Source organism: Ailuropoda melanoleuca, chromosome 13, assembly GCF_002007445.2.
Source record: "Ailuropoda melanoleuca isolate Jingjing chromosome 13, ASM200744v2, whole genome shotgun sequence".
Lineage (NCBI taxonomy): Eukaryota > Metazoa > Chordata > Mammalia > Carnivora > Ursidae > Ailuropoda > Ailuropoda melanoleuca.
Window position 1 is genome coordinate 48,463,821 of NC_048230.1, and position 16,840 is coordinate 48,480,660.

Below are 16,840 nucleotides of genomic sequence, written 5' to 3' on the forward strand. Positions count from 1 at the left end.
AGTGGGCTGTGGACACAGTCTGACTCCCCCTCCGGAGAGCTACAGGTGAGCCTTTGTCACTGCAGGAAACCTTCTCCCCTCTCCCTCCTGGAAATCCTCAGGAAGACTTTGGAGCAGCCCTGTTGTCCACCAGCCTTCCAGTGATGGTGTGGGGGACTGTGGGAGATTCCCACCCCAGGGCCTGAGGCCCTGCAGCCAGGGTGAGGCCGGTCCGGTCAGCTGGCCTGAGAGCGGGCAAGCAGGAGACGCATATAGTCCCTGGCCAGGGCGCACCCCGGAACAGAACCACACTCCGACACTAGGAATGCCCACTGTGGATCTGAAGATGCGTGTGACTCACGGATATGCTTCTGACTGTGTCGGTTACACACCAGACTGGTGAACAGAGTCACAACGAAGCTATCGGAAGACCCCATTCTGTAATGGATGTCATTCATTCAATGAGTATTCACTTCGTGGAAGAGAATTCTTACTGAATTGCACCCTACTCACTACGCCAGGTCCACCTTGATGTCTATCCATTCAACCATCCGGCCATCCACCCGCCCACCTAACTACACAACCGTCCGTCCTTCTGTCCATCTCTTTGTCTGCCCACCAATCCACATAACCACGTGTCCCTCCAAGCCCCTCAGCCAAGCCCTCCAGCTACCCGTCCATTCAACAGCTGCCGGCTGGGAGCCTGTTTTACACCAGGCGCTAGGGCAGGCACCAGGGTTAAGGCATTGAAGAATCAGGGTCCTTCCCTTCCCAGCCTCGGTGAAGAATCACACGTGCGAGTCAGTGGTCTTGAACCAGGGATGGTCCACGGCGTGTTTCGGGGCGCTGTGATGGGGCTAAGGCAGGGGTGCTAAGGGCTCAGATCAGAGCTGAGCTGGGGAGACTCAAGCTCACGTAGTCACTCAGCTACTCCTGGCTACCAACAACTCGGAGCCCCGGTTTCCTCACGGGTGGAATGGAGACGGTAAGCTCTGTCACTTAGGGCTTTGCTGCCACGACATCGTGAGGTCCTGGGCCCAGACAGGCAGTGGCTCCACGGGTAACACTCCAGTAAGGTTTGCATGCCCGGGATACACAGAGCTTTCATCAGATTCTTAAATCCATGACCTCAAAGGTTAATGATCACAGGCATGATCCCGCATTTTGCAAATTTGGGATTCACAGTGAAAAGGAAAGCCTGTCATAGCTCCAGATTTATGATCCCCACACAGCTGTGCTTATTCCTGCTGAAGATGCCCAGCTGTTTTCTGCTTGTTTGTTTGTTTTTTGCTCGCGTGAGATCTTGGGCACAGGGAGCCCTTTATGGTTCTACTCATTCACCTTCTTCCCTCCACTTTCTAAAAACCCTCTGGAAACCGACCCACTGGCAGCTTCTGACACTGAGCCAAAGAATGCTCTTGCGCGTAAGGGAGCCGAGTTCAGCCTGTGAGGATCCTTGCTGACAGGTCAAGCTGGTGCTGGGAGAGCATTCTGCCACCAAGGGGCGGTCCTCAACCCGAGACCTCTCCTGACTCTGAGTCCCAGGTCAGCTGCTCGGACTCGACCACTGATGGGTTAGGAGAGCTCAGGCCCGGCCCTCCTCGGCATCTGAGGAAGATCATAGCCTTCCCCACTGCCCACTCCATCCAAACAGAAACACTCGGCTCCTAATACCAACCCCAAATCCCAAATTATTCAGCAAGGGCCAAGAGCTCCCGCCCTGCAGGCTTTCAGACATAGAAAAGTGGATTCCAGGGGCGCCTGGGTGGCACAGCGGTTAAGCGTCTGCCTTCGGCTCAGGGCGTGATCCCGGCGTTATGGGATCGAGCCCCCACATCAGGCTCTTCTGCTATGAGCCTGCTTCTTCCTCTCCCACTCCCCCTGCTTGTGTTCCCTCTCTCGCTGGCTGTCTCTATCTCTGTCGAATAAATAAATAAAATCTTTNTTGGTTTGGTTGCATTTAATGCTGCCCCGTTTCCAGGAGAGCAAGAGGCTTGTTTTGTCCCTGGACATCAGTGAAAAACCACTGACCATTCGGTCTCTGTCTGTGAAAGTGCGAAGTCAGAGGGAAGATACCTGGTAGGAAACGAACGGACGGTAACGGGAAACACAGAACCCTGCAAACACCATGCCAGTCCCTCAGGGCCCTTGCTCCCGAGCTGGTGCTGCTCTGGACCACAACCAATCAGTTCAAGGCTGCCAGCCGAGGCTCCCCACGGGGTCTCCCCGCCCTCCCGCGGGCTCCCCACGCGGTCTACACACCCCACCCGCAGGCTCCCCACGCTGTCTACACACCCCTTTCTGCAAGCTAGCCGGCACCCGTGGATTAACCACTGCTAAATGTGTCAGGGACCTGGATGTGCCAGGGGCCCCACCGACACTGTCCAAACCTGGACACAGAATCTCCCTCACGCTCTCCCTTCCTCCTTCTTGGGTCCCCTCCCCCAGGGCAGAGCATCCAGATCCATCCTGGTGGGAGAGCTCCTCAAGCCCTCACCCCTCCTCCACCCCTTGGCTCATGTGACAGCGTCCATCTCCATGCCAGGACCAGCGTCCACGGCCCCATCCTGCTCCCTGCACTCGACCCCCATGTGTAAGCAGAACCGCCTTCCTCAGATGCCCCTTACCCCGCCGCACCCCCGCTTGTGACCCCTCCGGGGCCGCTCACTGCCTCTTGCAAAGACCAGACGTCTCTGTTCAGCACTCAGCACCAACTTATCGAGCACCTACTGAATGCATCAGGGACATGTCAGTGACCAGAGAGCAGGATCCCAGTGTCCTGCGGGGAGACAGACCCTGGAGAGGCACACAAAGCAGTCATTTCGGGCAGCAGGGTGGTGAGGAAACAATAGGAGGTTGGGATTGGAGAGTCAGGGAGAGTCGGGACGGTGGTCATGGCAGAGCCTTGGCTGGGGGGGGCTGGGGGGTGACACCCGAGCTGGGCCAGGGACAAGCAGAGGCAATTACGGGTGGAGGGGGAGCATGGCAGGCCCACCCGGCCCTGCTGGGCCTTCTGGCCCTGCGCCCGCCATACCCCTCCGCAGCAACCTGCACACCCACAGCCACGCCAGTTCAGGACTTGGTGCTTTTGGGGGGGGGGTGCTCTCAGCCTGGGACATCCCTGTGCTCCTGGATGCTTATGGACACCACCTGCTCTGAGCCACCACTCTCTGATGCCTGTCCCCATCCCTGCCTCCCTCCTAGACCCTGCAACTCTGTGGCTGGTTCGCACACCTGTCTTTGCGCATCTGAAAACAAGTCCTTCCATTCCTGCCCCCAGAACCGTGTGTTTTAGTCCTTGGGGGTGAGCCCTCCACACGCGTCCCTGGGCATTTGGAGCTGCTAGAAACACCAGTCCCATTTTCCTGCGTTCCCGACTTCTCCCTGTAGGTAATTTAAATCCCCACCGTCTAGCACAGCAACCACAGGTAAACCGCAGGGCGGGAGGCCGAATTTCCAGGAATCTGTAAGGATGGCAGTAAGCGCTGTCGTAAGAGCCACGTTCCGTGCTGGCTGTGGCCGGGCCCCGGTCTGGGGCATGACGTGCCGGCGTGCATGGTGAGGGCCGCACGGTGGGCCTGCGAGTGGTGTTCTAAGGGCTGAGGAGGTGACAGGTGCGCGGGTCCCCAGCCACACGGGACACAGAGCAGAGCCCCAGGGCTGCTGCCGCTGAAGCAGACACACCTGGCCGAGGGGGCGCTAGCTGCCTCATTAGCAGGACACGCACCAGAAGCTTCCACCGCAGGTCAGTAGCTTTCTACACCGTGTGCAAGATGCGAGCAGGACGGCCTGGCCTCAGGTGGGGAGGCCCAGTGGTTGGGGGTGGGGGCGCTCTGGAACCTACTGTCCGCTGCTCACTAACTGCGAGACATGGGGATACAGCTTCCCTCTCTGGGCCCAGTTTCCTCATCTGCAGAGCGGACAACGGCCCCGGCCTGGGACATCGGTCAGGCTTGGAAACAATCGGCTCAGCACCTGCCAGCAGTCAGGGGCCAAGATGCTGTTCTGCTGCTGTGAAATCTGGCATCAGGCCTGCTTCTCTCCCCTCCCTGGCCCCGAAATGTACCCAAGGACATGAGTGTGGGAGTGAGGATCATGGGCCACGCAGGCTCAGGCCCAAACCTGCTGTGGAACAAAGGCCCAGCTCCCCTGCCGGCCTCGCAGCCTGAATGACAGCTCCCGTGGGACACCACCACTGCCACTCCGCACGTCTGTCCCAGGCTCTAAAATAGAGCTGCCCCAACTGCGGTGCACCTGGAGGATGGAGCGCCCCCGAACTCGGCTGTTGCGCTACGTCCTGTGCCTCATGCCCACGGACACCGAGGGGCAGCTGTGGGCCAGAGGCCGCACCTATGGCGATGCCTGGTCCCCATGAGGCCGTGAACCCCAGCAGGTGTGCGGGCAAAAGGTGAAGTGGGATGACAGTAGCCAGACGCTCGGGCCACCTGCGCTGTGGGCATCCCGAGTCCGTGTCACCTGCGCAGACGTGGGGGGGCAAGCACGGTTCAGGCCCCCAGGTGGTAGGAGGAGCAGGCTGGGGGTTCATGACCTACCCAGGGCTGCACAGTGTGGTCTAGCCGGGGTCAACCTGACTCTGGGCACCCTGCTCCAGGGCTGGGCTGGATCCAGACCCCCACACAGCAGCGGGTCACTGGCACCAAGTCATTAACATTGGCTCCGATCGGGGATAACGGTGCCAACCTCGTTGTCTTGATGGGAAGGATGGGTCAGGACAGTGTCTCCCACCGAAGCAGCCCAGGTGCCGTCTGGAAGCGACAGAAATGCCCGTCTCTCTGCACGGTCATGGTGGCAAAGAGGCTGGGAAGACTTGGAGGGTCGACAGGTGCACCCAACGCTCGGCGGCCTCAGCACCGTTGTCCACCCCCAGCCAAGCACGACCTGCTCACGGTGTGTGTGACGGCAGAACTCGTCGTGTTTCCTTGGGACCCAAAGTGAACCGTCGCAGCATTCTTCTCCTCAGTGTCTAATTAGAAACTCCCGGAAGTGGAACGTTCAGTTAAAATGTACAGGTTGGCACCCTGGTCCTTCCCATGTGCTGCTCGCTGATTCCTGAGGCCCGCGGCTGCCGCGGCGGGGGAGGCGGTGCAAGCCGCCACTTTGCTAGGGCTGGGTACAATTCTGGAGCTCCTGTTACTTACGTCAACAACGTTATGCCACAAATGTTAAAGAGTCATATTTTGAAGTCGTATTCTCTGAACGTCCTGTTGTCATTTTAATTGGGGACTAAAGTTTCTTTGTTGCTATGAATTTCTGTGTCTGCAGCTCTTAATGAAGTTGAGAGCTTCCCATGAGCTTGTTCACAACCTCTGCTCCCTTCTCCTGAGCCCCACGCTCCAGGCTTTCTCACCCGTGGACCTGCTGGGGTCCGGCTGTGCTCCCTGACAAGCGGCCTCGTTCCCAAGTAATGACGTTGTCTAATTCAACGAGCTTCTCCTTCTCCTGCTCTCCTTACTTTTCTTCTCTTCCTACCGTTTTTGGAAATGCAGCTCATGAAAATAATCCATAAAAAGGAAAACACGGACGTGTGAAAATGAGCCTTGTAGTTTTACTTTAAAAGTAAAGATCTTGAGGGGAAACTCCCAATCTGTTGCTTGTGGGAAGGGAGAGCAAAGCTGGCAGATGCGTCTGCTTCGAGACGAGACACTACTAAAAACCAGCGTTAGAATTCTGTGTCGCACCATGGAAACCCTTCTGACAGGATGCTAACGTGGCAAAATCTCATAGTCGCTAAGAGGGCCTCCCTAAAAAAATATGTATTTTTACTTACTTTTTATAGTAAAATGTATAAATGATTTTGAAATCATGCACAGAAAAACATATCCCATAGAGATAAAATGAGGAGTTGAGGAAATCTAGGCAAAGGCCGTACAAGAGAAGGTCAAACGCAGACCCACACCCCAAATGATACAATGGCATTGCCACAGGTAGCTGCACACGGGCTCTGAGCGTCCTGGTGGCCAAAGCAAAAAGGGAAGCACGATTAACTACAAAGTGTACATTCTGTCTTTAAGTAGGCTCCACTCCCAGCACAAAGCCCAGCGTGGAGCTTGAATGCCCAACCCCGAGATCAAGACCTGAGTGGAGATCGAGAGTTGGACGCTCCGCTGACTGAGCCTCTAGGCGCCCCTGAATTGTGCATTCGCCTTAAGATACTAAAGGTCAGCTGTCATACACAACACAGTTTACTGGGATCCTGAAGCCTCAGAGAACAGTCTTCCCAGGGTCCTGAGGAAGAGACACAGTGCATCTCAGGGCAGCAGGGACACTTGGGGAAGAAGGGCCCTGTTAAACTAGAGATCCCGACTCAGGAGATCTGGAGCAGGGTCCTGGAATCTGTGTTTTCACAAAGCTTCCTGGGGATCCTGATGGAAGTCAGAGGGGGGCACTGGCGGGGCCTGACCACGAGCTATCCACCCATGTCTCCCACTGTGCGCCCACGGGCAAGTGCACGGTTCTGAGCCAGTTTTCCTCATCTGAAAAATGGGACCATTAATAGTAGCTGTCCCAGAGAGCCCTGTGAGGCTTCAAGGGGAGAATATTCGAGAAGAACTCCACAGGAAGCTGGTATGGAAAAGACTCTGAACAAACATTAGCAACGACCAACCGTGCTTCCCGGTCCCTGTCTTGCAGGGTGCAGGGAATGGAGCAAAGCTTCTTCAAATTGGCAAATGCTTATCAATGCCCAGCTGCTGTGATGACCGCCACCGCCCCCCCCCCACAATGAAGCTTCAACCCCACCCAAAGGAGTGGTTTCCTTTCCAGCAATCAAAGGTCATTTTTTTCCTGGTTAGCCCACAAAAAGAAAGGTTTCTGTATTTTTGTAATTCTGTGTCCATAGAACGGAGAGCCCCCAAGGGACCCTCACCCTGAGGCTTCGGTGGACAGCAGGCACCAAAGCGGGTACTCAGGTCCAGGCAGCCCCACGATAAAGCCCGTGCCAATCTCCATCCCCAACCCTCAAAGCATCCAGCCTCTTCCTTCAAGCTCTGCAGATTTCTAGGCGACTACGGCAGGTGAGGGCAGCTGCATGCAACACTGTTTTTTCCCCGAGGACTTGTGTTTCCATGGAGGCTGAGTGGTGGCAGACTGTTCTGGACGCAGCTGAACAAAACGTACAAGGCACAGGCTCGAGGATCATTTAAGTCCTGTGCTACCATGCTAAGCACCAACTCCCAAAGGACATTCCTGAGCCTTAACCAGCTTCTCACAGCGTGGCCCCCAAGGGGAGGGCCCCCCCGGCACAGTTAGGAGAAGGTTCGTGCATCGCTCAGGCTCCCGTCTCCAGGCGGATTACACGGCCGCCCCAAGGAAGCACAGACGAGCCCAGCAGCCGCATCAGCACTCACAGTGATGCTGGTGCTACTACGGGGCCCGCACGCTTCGCTGGACCCAGGTGCGTGTACAGGGGATGCTCGCTTGGTCCTCCTGCGCAGGTGGCCACGAACCCAGGGGGCCCCAGCCACGCGCCCACCAGCCCCAGCTCTACGCGCCTGTGCGTCTTCTGTCAGGAACATCGTCCTGCAAGGACGAACCTGTCTCCATCTCACCACCAGGAGGGAGATTCAGAGATGGAAGGCTTGCCCGAATTCCCACCCACCGCTGTGACGGTGAGGCTGGTACCGAGCCTGCCTGCCACGTTTCCCCCAGAACCTGTGTGAGGCTGAGGGGCCCTTCCCGGGCATCACAAGCCCCCAGTGTTCCCCGCCGGGGGGGATGCTCTGCATCATCTCCGCCCCCCCACCCGGACAGGGACAGGAAGTACTCTGCACCCAGGGGCCAGACGTGTGGGCTGCAGGCCAGATGCACCCGACAGAAGGAAGCCAGACCAGCATGAGAAAATGCAGGGCGCTGAGATAAAGGAGGCAGAGCTCTCCCAGAACGCTGCCCCTGGGGCCTGGGGTTCCAGAGGACACACCTAGAACTGCGAGACTTGTGGGACCTGAGCAAATCACCGAACCTCCCCTCAAGGTTCAGTTTTCTCATCTGTAAAATGGACATAAGAATGCGTACTTTACCGGTTCCTGCAAGGACTGAATCAAATGAGGGATAGCAAGCAGAACTTACTGCCCGGGGTCGGCCCTGAGAGAGGAAAGCTGCCGCACATTAAGCTCCACGCCCCCTATACGGTGCACAAGTCGTGCCCTTGGCATGATTTCCAGAACACGCCTGCTGTGTGACGCGGGCGGGCTGTGGGCCCCTAACGTGCTGCCTGCCAATGCACCCACAGGTGGACGCGTGTCAAAGGTGTGCCGCGCTCCCGTAAGGAGGGAGGCCTCTGACATCACGAAGTCCCCAGACCCGGTGCACGGAGCCGGGGACTGTGACCACTCCCCCCCCCCCACAGCCCCGGGAGCGGCCCAAAGATAAAGTCTAAAAGGTCTGGAAATTAAAGAAAATAAAACAAAACAAAAACACCCAACGCACTTGAGGGGATGGGTGGATGGAGCGTTGCCATGGCAACCAGGGCTGAATTATTCAGCACAGGTTGAAGGAAGACCCTAGAAGGAGGCAAAACAAAGACAAAGGGATCCAATTAAACCGTTTCTGTGGGAAAACAAGCGGCTGACCCTCTGGGACATGACTTCTCAATTGCCGCTCTCTAGAGCCCCAGAACCGGACCCGCTTTTCCATTTTCACACCTGGTGACAAATGCCCAAGGAACTACTCTGTTCTTGTCCAAGGTCTAAATTTTTTTTNACGCCCTGAGCCGAAGGCAGACGCTTAACCGCTGTGCCACCCAGGTGCCCCCCAAGGTCTAAAATTATTTACAAACTCAGCGAGTAATGGGGGAGACCCAGTCCAGGGCGTATGTTCGGGGTACCTCTCCAGGTTCTTGGGCGTGGTTCCTGGCCCCCACCCCCTCTCTGCACCCATAGACAGGGGTGAGGGGTCCCTGGACTTCTCTTATGCAGGCAACCTTGTGATAATTTTGTCCTGTGTTTGAATCACATATACATCACTGTTTACTATCTTTCTCTTTTTTTTTAATAAAGATTTTTATTTATTTGAGAGAGAGAATGAGCAGGAGCTGGCAGGAGGGGCAGAGGGAGAGGGAGAAGCAGACTCCCTGCTGAGCAGGGAGCTGGACGTGGGACTTGATCCCAGGACCATGGGACCATGACCTGAGCTGAAGGCAGATGCTTCACCCACTGAGCCACCAGGTGCCACACTAATTCTCTCCTTAAATCAATTCACTTAATACTCTATTTTGAAAGAGAAGTTGGTTTATCAAATAGAAAACCATTATCAGTCGGCAGACCTAGAAGTCGACTCAAAAATAATACGGTAAGTTAATACATTTTTTACCTCTGGGTAGGGAAGGATTTTTTGAACATGACACAAAGGGCATGAACCGTAAAGTTTACTAGAGGTCAGCAAACTATGCCCTGTGGGCCACGGCCTACGTTTGTAAATAAAGTTTTATTGGCACGCAGCCAGGCCCACTCATGCCCCACACGGACTACTGCCTACATTGGTGCGATGATAATAGGGTCGTGTTGTTACAACAGACACTGTGGGGTCCACAAAGCCGAAATATCCACTCTCTGGCCCGTCACGGAGAAGAAACCTGTGGGCGCCCAAAGTATGTGACTGGCAACCCAGTGACCTTCCTGCACACAGGAAAGGTGAACAAAATGCAAATACAAGCCCCCAAATCGAGAAAGGACTGGAAGCCACAATCTCCAAAGTGAACTCCTAAAAGTATTAAAACAAAGAAGGCAGCAGGTTAAGTACATGAAAAGAAGAAACCAAATGCTGATAAGCACTGACAAAATGTTCAATCTCCCTAGAAATAAGACAAAACCAAACCTTCTGTGAGCGCACATCCCATCCACAAGACCAGCAACAATGCCAGCCCAGCTTGGCTAATGAGCATATTCTCCTGACCGTGGTGATTGGCTCAAGATGAGCATGTGATCCGCACTTGACCAGTTAGCCCTCCTTGGTCAAGGTGATTGGTTCAGGAATGGGCTCCTGTATCGATGTGAGCCTGGAGCTTTGGGGATTAGGATGTCGAGTGAAAGAACCAGAGAACGAAGCCACAGAGAGCACAACAGAGTCAAGAAACAGAAATAGACCAACTTGCATCAATGCCGTGCAAGCACCTGGATCCAGCCATGCCTGCAGCACACCCAGAGGGGGTAAGCCCCAGAGGTCACAGAGTGCCTCTGTCTTGTTTGCTAGGACACCTGGCACCCTGCATAGGGTCTGACACATCACAGTAATTCAGCAAGTAGCTGCTGAGTGTGTGATTGCATGAATATGGCTTGTACCCCAGTGAAAAGAAAGAAGTTTGCAAAGAAACGGAGGCAGAGAGAGGATCGAGACAGGCCGTTGTACCGTGACTCCAGCATGCCGCAGGAGGCTGTATTCCCGGCAGGCCCCTCTCCCCGCGGCTTCTCCCGTGAGCCTCAGAACACCCCGGTGAAGAGACAGGAAACCTCCTTTATTGTAAAACAATGCGTAAGTTGAACACGGGGCTTCTGCTCCAGCTGCAACACTGACGGGGGAGCAGTGGCTCCGTCACTCGGGGTCTGCAGACCGGGAGGCTCTCGACACAGCCCCCTGAACGGTGCTGCAGTTTGGGAAGCACGGACGGTCCTGTTCTTCACGTGACACACTGGAACCGGCCCCCACATTCCAGTCGGTGCTGAGACTACGACCCCGGGGCCGGATCCCCTCAGCCTGTGGTCCCCCATGGGGGACCGGAGCCTCACCGCCCACACAGGCGGTCAGGGCCACACCAAAGCATCAGCCATCCAAGTCCCACTAGGGTGGTGGCAGCACGTCCCCAACCTCATCCCAGGACGTGGAGGTCATCCCCACCACCCCCAGCTCCACAGTCTGACATGCCTCCCACTGCACCACTAGGTCCTCAGGGGGGTGTGTGAACATCCCCCGCCCACCGTGGGTGAGGCCTGGGCACGGGGATCTGGTGGACACCCTGCAGCCCCCCTCCCCCCGGAACACCTCCAGCACAGCTGAGGCCAGAGCCGACGCCAGGTGGGGCACATCCCACGTGGCCGTGAATGTGGCCGTCCCGGTGCCGAGGCAGAAAAGGCCTCCTGGCTGCACCACTGGGGCGAAGACGCCCCACCCCCTTCTAGAGCTGTGCCAAGCGCTGTGTCATTAAAGGCTCTGATGTGTCCCGTGGCAAATAGATCATTCTCGTAATGGTTCCCCAAACATACCCGAGCACAGAGAACGTGCTCACACCTAATGCCTGCCGTCTCTTTAGGAAATGCGGGCCCACACCCCTCTGCTCAGAGGGCCTCCGGGGGACCACGCCCGCAGCGGGGGCTGACCCAGGTCTGGGGCTGACCGTCCTGAACTTGTCCCTCCCCCTGCCAGGCGGCAGGCGCTGAACCCCTCAGGATCGTGTTTCTCGACCATCTTCCCCAGACCAAGCCCCGGAGTGGGCGTCAGTCACACGGGAAGGGGTCTGAGGCCACTGCTGCTCTCTGGGAACCCTCAAGCTGACGCAAGTGACCTCCACTGCCCGGGGCTGTATCGCAAGCAACTGTCACAGCGCCTGCCCCTCACAAGAGTAAATTAAGTCTTCGCTGAATGACAGACGAGGTGATAAATGCTTGAAAGATGTCACCATCTCATTGCAATCAGGCTGATACGGTCCAACACTGGAAGTTCCCTCAACCCAGCATTATCAAGGAATTGGTTAAAATGTTCTGGCCTCAGGTGTGGATGGGGCTCATGGATCTCTATTATAAGAAGTTTCCCGACAGGGTTTCTGAGCCCCAGGTAAGCAGCAGGCACCCTCTGCCACACAGCTTCGAGCTGACGCAGGGAGTGGACCTGGCTCCCAGATGTCAGCAGCCCAACCTCGGGCACCTGCCACAAGACAGGGGCTCTGCTACAAGCCTTCCTTACAAGATCTCTCTGAAACAGACTATGACCTTGGAAGGTCAGCACCCCACTTTACAGATGAGAAAACCAAGACCCGGGGGTTAAGGTCGCCCAGTGCATCACTGCAGAGCAAAATTCGAATGCAGGTCTGCGTGATTCCAAGTCCTTAGGACACTGGCTTGGCGCCCTGCGGCCTGCAGTAATGTGTGCCATGCTCAACCCGCCCCTCCCCTGCCACGGGCCTGGCAACTGGTCTCATTCCCATTCTACAGGCAAGAAAACCGCAGTACAGACTCACGGCACCTGGCGTCTGGGCTTCACCCAGGCACGCTCCTGGTCCTCCACCCCGGAAACACTCGGTAAAGCATTTCAGTGGAAGGTGGGGACACTGGGGTCCATGCTCCCCAGCACAGAGAATAAGGGCTGGTCCCCTCGATCAAAGAGCCCTGGGCCTCAGGCAGAGGAAAGACCCCCTGGAGAAGAAGTCCAAGGTGACCTTCAAATCACTGCGTCTTGACCAGGATGGATTCTGTCCCCCTGGGGCCAGTCAACAATGACAGGAGACATTGTTCCTTGTCACAGCTGGGCAGGGGGAGGGCTAGAGGAGTATCTTCTGGGTGGAAGCCAGTGTTGCTGCTGAATGTCCGACCATGTGGACAGCCCCGGCACAGGGTCATCTGGCCCCAAATGCCAGGAGTGTGGGGGTTGGGAGATCCTGCTTGAGACCTTCGCTACTGCACGTGTGCCCACAGACCAGCAGCAAGGGCATCCCCTGGGAGCCTGTCTAAAGTGCAGATGCTCAGGCCCCGCTGCAGACCTGCTGCACTGGAATCTACACTTTCCCGTGGTCACTGCCGGGGACCTGGGTGCAGGGGACAGGGAGAAGCGTGGGTCAAGGGCAAATCAAGGGCAAGGCACAGGGACAGCTGGTCCAGCTTACCATCGGGATACTAGCTCTTCCTGTCTGCAGGACCTGCTTCTGAGGTTTAAAGAGGGAATGCGTGGGCTGGAGGGGACCCAGGACACCGTCCCTTCAAGCCCAGCCCCCTAATACCCCACAGGTGCCGGAGGAAGGTTGGGGAGATGGCAGCATGCGGGCGGCGAGCATCGGCACTGGCTGCCTGAAGCCCAGTAATGTCTCCTTTCCAACACCCACCCCCAAATCCCGGGGCTGCAGTCTGGCCCTTCCGTTTGGGAGGGTTGGAGGAAGCAGCGGCCCGCCCTGCCGGAAGAGCCCGGCTCGCAACAAAGTCCTTCGCTTCAAGCTCAGCTTTAGGCTGGCTTCGTGGCAGGGGATGCTGGCAAGAGCTGGGGGCCCAGCATGCTCTGGGTTCTGGACCCCAGTGACCCCAGTTCCTGGAAAGCAACCTAGAGAGTCAGTCAGCACTTCAAACCCACCACACTGTCCCAGTCCCGCCCCGTCCTTGGGACAAAACATCATGTCGCAGGCCACATAACTGGATCCCCAAAGTCTCAGCTGCGAAGACCCTCAGCTCCACACTGTGCTGGCCCCTAGCACAGTGCATCTCCAGCTGGCCAACCCCGGGGATGGCCAAGGGGACCCTGGGAGCAAAGGGTGCTCACTCATGGCTCTGGTGCACAGCCAGGCGGCAGATGGGCTCAACTCGGCGCAGGCACTGTGCGCCCAAAATAGATTTCCAGCTTTTCTTGAAAAACTTACAAGATTGGGCAATACTGAATGCAATTCTTGCAGGAAAACGATGGTGCAGGTGAACGGGGACTCTCCCCCATGCCCCGGACGCCAACGAGCCATGTCCTCCCTACTCTGTCACCGTCTCTCCCTACTGCAACCCCCTTCACTCTTGCAGGTGCCTGGCCTGACCACCGCCACAGGCCATAGCTCCTCCACTGCGGCGGGTGGGTGTGTCCCCCTCCCCGGGGCATCTGGAAACGTGTGGGGACAGATCTGACTGTCACAGGAGAATGTCATGTGTAGAGACCCAACTTGCTGCCCGGCCCCCGACGGCGCACAGACAGTCCCCACAACATAGCAGCATCCCCTCCCAAGTGCGGATAGTGGGGAGGTGAGAAGCCACCGTCAGCGCCCCATGTGGGCACCCTGAGACAGCGCGGCCCCGGGACGTCAGTCCAAGGGGCTGCAGGGCGGGATGCAGCCTCCAGCCTCTGCCCCTGGCTCCACTCCGCTACTCACTTGGAGAGTTTCAGCTCAATCTGTTGCCGGATTTCCTGTCTCTCCTCGTCAGTCCTCCTGGGGAAAATATTCCTGTCTTCCAGCTCCTGCTTGCTGGGCCGGTTCCGCAGCTTTACCGCCAAGAGCTCCTTCTTGCATTTCCTGGGCAGTGTTCCTGAGCGCCACCAAAGAGGGGGCAGAGGGGACAAGACAACAGGTATTAGTCAAATGCTGGCTTGTTGCCCCAGCCGCCCAGCTGTTGGAGGAAGGCGTCGGCATCAGGGCAATGGGGGCACGTCTGTCAGCCTGGGGCCCCTTCCAGCGGCAACAAGGGCAGCACAGGGACAAAGTGATGTCACCACCCATGGGCCACATGTTCCATGGCTGGACGATCAATCACAGTCCAGGCCTCCAGGGACAGTCCTGGTCGACACCTGTTGCCCCGGGTCATTATTCATGGCACCCAGTTTTTCTCCTGCGTGTGGACCATGACTTAAAGTTACTTTCTGCCTGGCAGCCCCCCACCCATCCCCCTTCTCCACATGGTCCACGCTCCCTGCTGACACTACCCTCTGGCCATGCGGGTCTTCCTTCCGTCTCTAGAATATCCCACCTCAGGGCCTCTGCAGCCAGTCTGTCCTCCGCCTGCCACCCAGCTCTGCTGGACCGTCCACAGCCGGCCCTGTCCCCACAGCCAGCCTTGAACCTTCCTGAAGAGGCCCAACAGGGCTCCAATCACCATCACATCACGCCATTAACTCCCCCCCCCCGCGTCTGATCTCTTCCCGCTGGTTACTTAACGCCATCTCCTGCATGAGACTAAGTTCAAGGGCATCTGCCCTCCCAGGGCCCCAGATCCGTGCTGATGCAGCAGGTCCCCAGTGAATATTGTTGCGTGAGGGAAGGGTGGTGCTGACTCAGGGTCTCCAGGCGGAGACTGATCTTTATTTCTACACATGTCTAGGATCAGCTGAGTGAAATCGGGGTGCAAGTACGATCTTGAGAATGGAACATCTAAATTAAGAGAAGTGGGGTTTGGCGGCGTTCACAGGCAGAGAAAGATCATTCATTAGTGGGCTAGGAAACGGAGGTGTTCCGGTTCCTTGAGCTTTCTGAATGAGACTCCCCACCCGCCCTGGGTGTGTGGTTTCGTAGCTCTAATGAGACACGGATTTCAATCCTGGGGCTCAAACCATCTTCCAACGTGGACACTCCTGTAGGTGGAGGCAAACGTTATTTCTCAAGAAAAATGACTCCCAACGACAGCCAGCATCCAGTGTCAAAGATGGGAACACAACGCAAGAGATGAGTCGAATAACGTGAGGGTTCAACAGAAGTTTGGGATAAAGACAGACACAAAATCGGGGCTCAGCTGAGGCTTGGGTTTCTAATATGAGCTTGTTTGCTGTGTGTTTTATAGAGACAGAGAAAAATAATGACTCCACAAGTCATTTCAGCAAGGGCTCCAGCCTGAATTTGTTTTAACAGCTTTATAAATGACCAGAGCCCCGTATTTATAGGATCGTAAAGCGCCTGAAGGAGTCACACGCGTTTTTACTTCGTCTTTACTGCACGTTCTGGGGGAAATCGAAAGCTATAGTGGCATTCATGAGTTAAGGGAGTCTCGAAGGTCTCAGGACAAATCCTTCGTGAATGTTAAGGGTCTAACACATGGCGAGAAGGGATTGCCATTTTCAGAGAACCAGAAAGTGCTAGACCATGAAAGACCCTGAATGCAGTCTAATCTTTTTAGCTTTTGATAAAACAAAAGTCTTTTAAGCCCATTGCAAATGTCTTGGGTTTCTTATTACAAACTTTAATGGTATTCATTCTTCACTGAGAAAAAGATTCCTTCATCAGAGATTTCCAGATGTAAATGAGAATTCACTCCGAGGGAACCAGCGGTACTCCCGGGCACAGCCCACGTGCACAGTCAGGCCACCACAAACACTTATGGGATCACTTCAGGTCTTCTCCAGAGTGTCAGGAGGTTACTAGGTTTAGTTACTGAAAAGCCAAAAAAGGAAATTTCCAGACAAATAGCTTAAAATGAGGCTTTTCATGGGGCGCCTGGGTGGCTCAGTCATTAAGCGTCTGCCTTCGGCTCAGGGCGTGATCTTGGTGTTCTGGGATCGAGCCCCACATCAGGCTCCTCCACTGGGAGCCTGCTTCTCCCACCCCCCTGCCTGTGTTCCCCCTCTCGCTGCCTGTCTCTTTCTCTGTCAAAATAAATAAATAAAATCTTTTTTTTTTTTTAAATGAGGCTTTTCATAAATTTGGCCAGCAGGTGCGCCCAACCGTCAGCAGCACCGTGACTGAGCACATATCCCAGAGCGCACACGCTGACTCGGAGCAGGAGGTGAGGCTGGGAAACAGTGGCCATGAGACACACCTGTCCAGGTATGGGGAGTGAGCCAGCTTCCCTCCCCAGGTGCCCCCAGACACACTTGTGTTCTGACCCAGAAATCCCACCTCCGGGAGTCTGCCTCCCAAAACAAGGGGGACAAGCACATAAAAGGCCATAAAAAGGTGTCCATCCAGCACCATTGATGAAAGCAAGAAATTATACACAACCGAAAAATCCAAGACAACTCTTGTCAGATTACGGCCCATCGTACCACTGGGCCGGGGCAAGCCCATTGAAAATGGTGGTGTGCATGCTACTAAGAGCCAAAAAGACATTCACAGGATGCTTACAATGTTTTGTAACATCAGCTTGTACAAAAGTGTGTATGTCATCTATAGAAATATATTTGTGTCTGTGTAGGTGTATAATTTTGCAAGTATGTATAATAAGTTGGCATAGAAAGCCCAAAATGTCTT

General features: G+C 55.8%; 1 protein-coding gene across 1 annotated transcript in view; it reads right to left on the minus strand.

Annotated features, from left to right (window-relative positions):
- PHACTR3 (phosphatase and actin regulator 3) overlaps positions 1-16,840 on the minus strand; it is a 228,438-nt gene that overhangs the window by 22,283 nt on the left and 189,315 nt on the right. Inside the window, exon 8 of the mRNA XM_034640064.1 lies at positions 14,039-14,192. Coding sequence (XP_034495955.1) covers positions 14,039-14,192 — 154 coding nt within the window. The remainder of the gene's footprint in view (positions 1-14,038; positions 14,193-16,840) is intronic.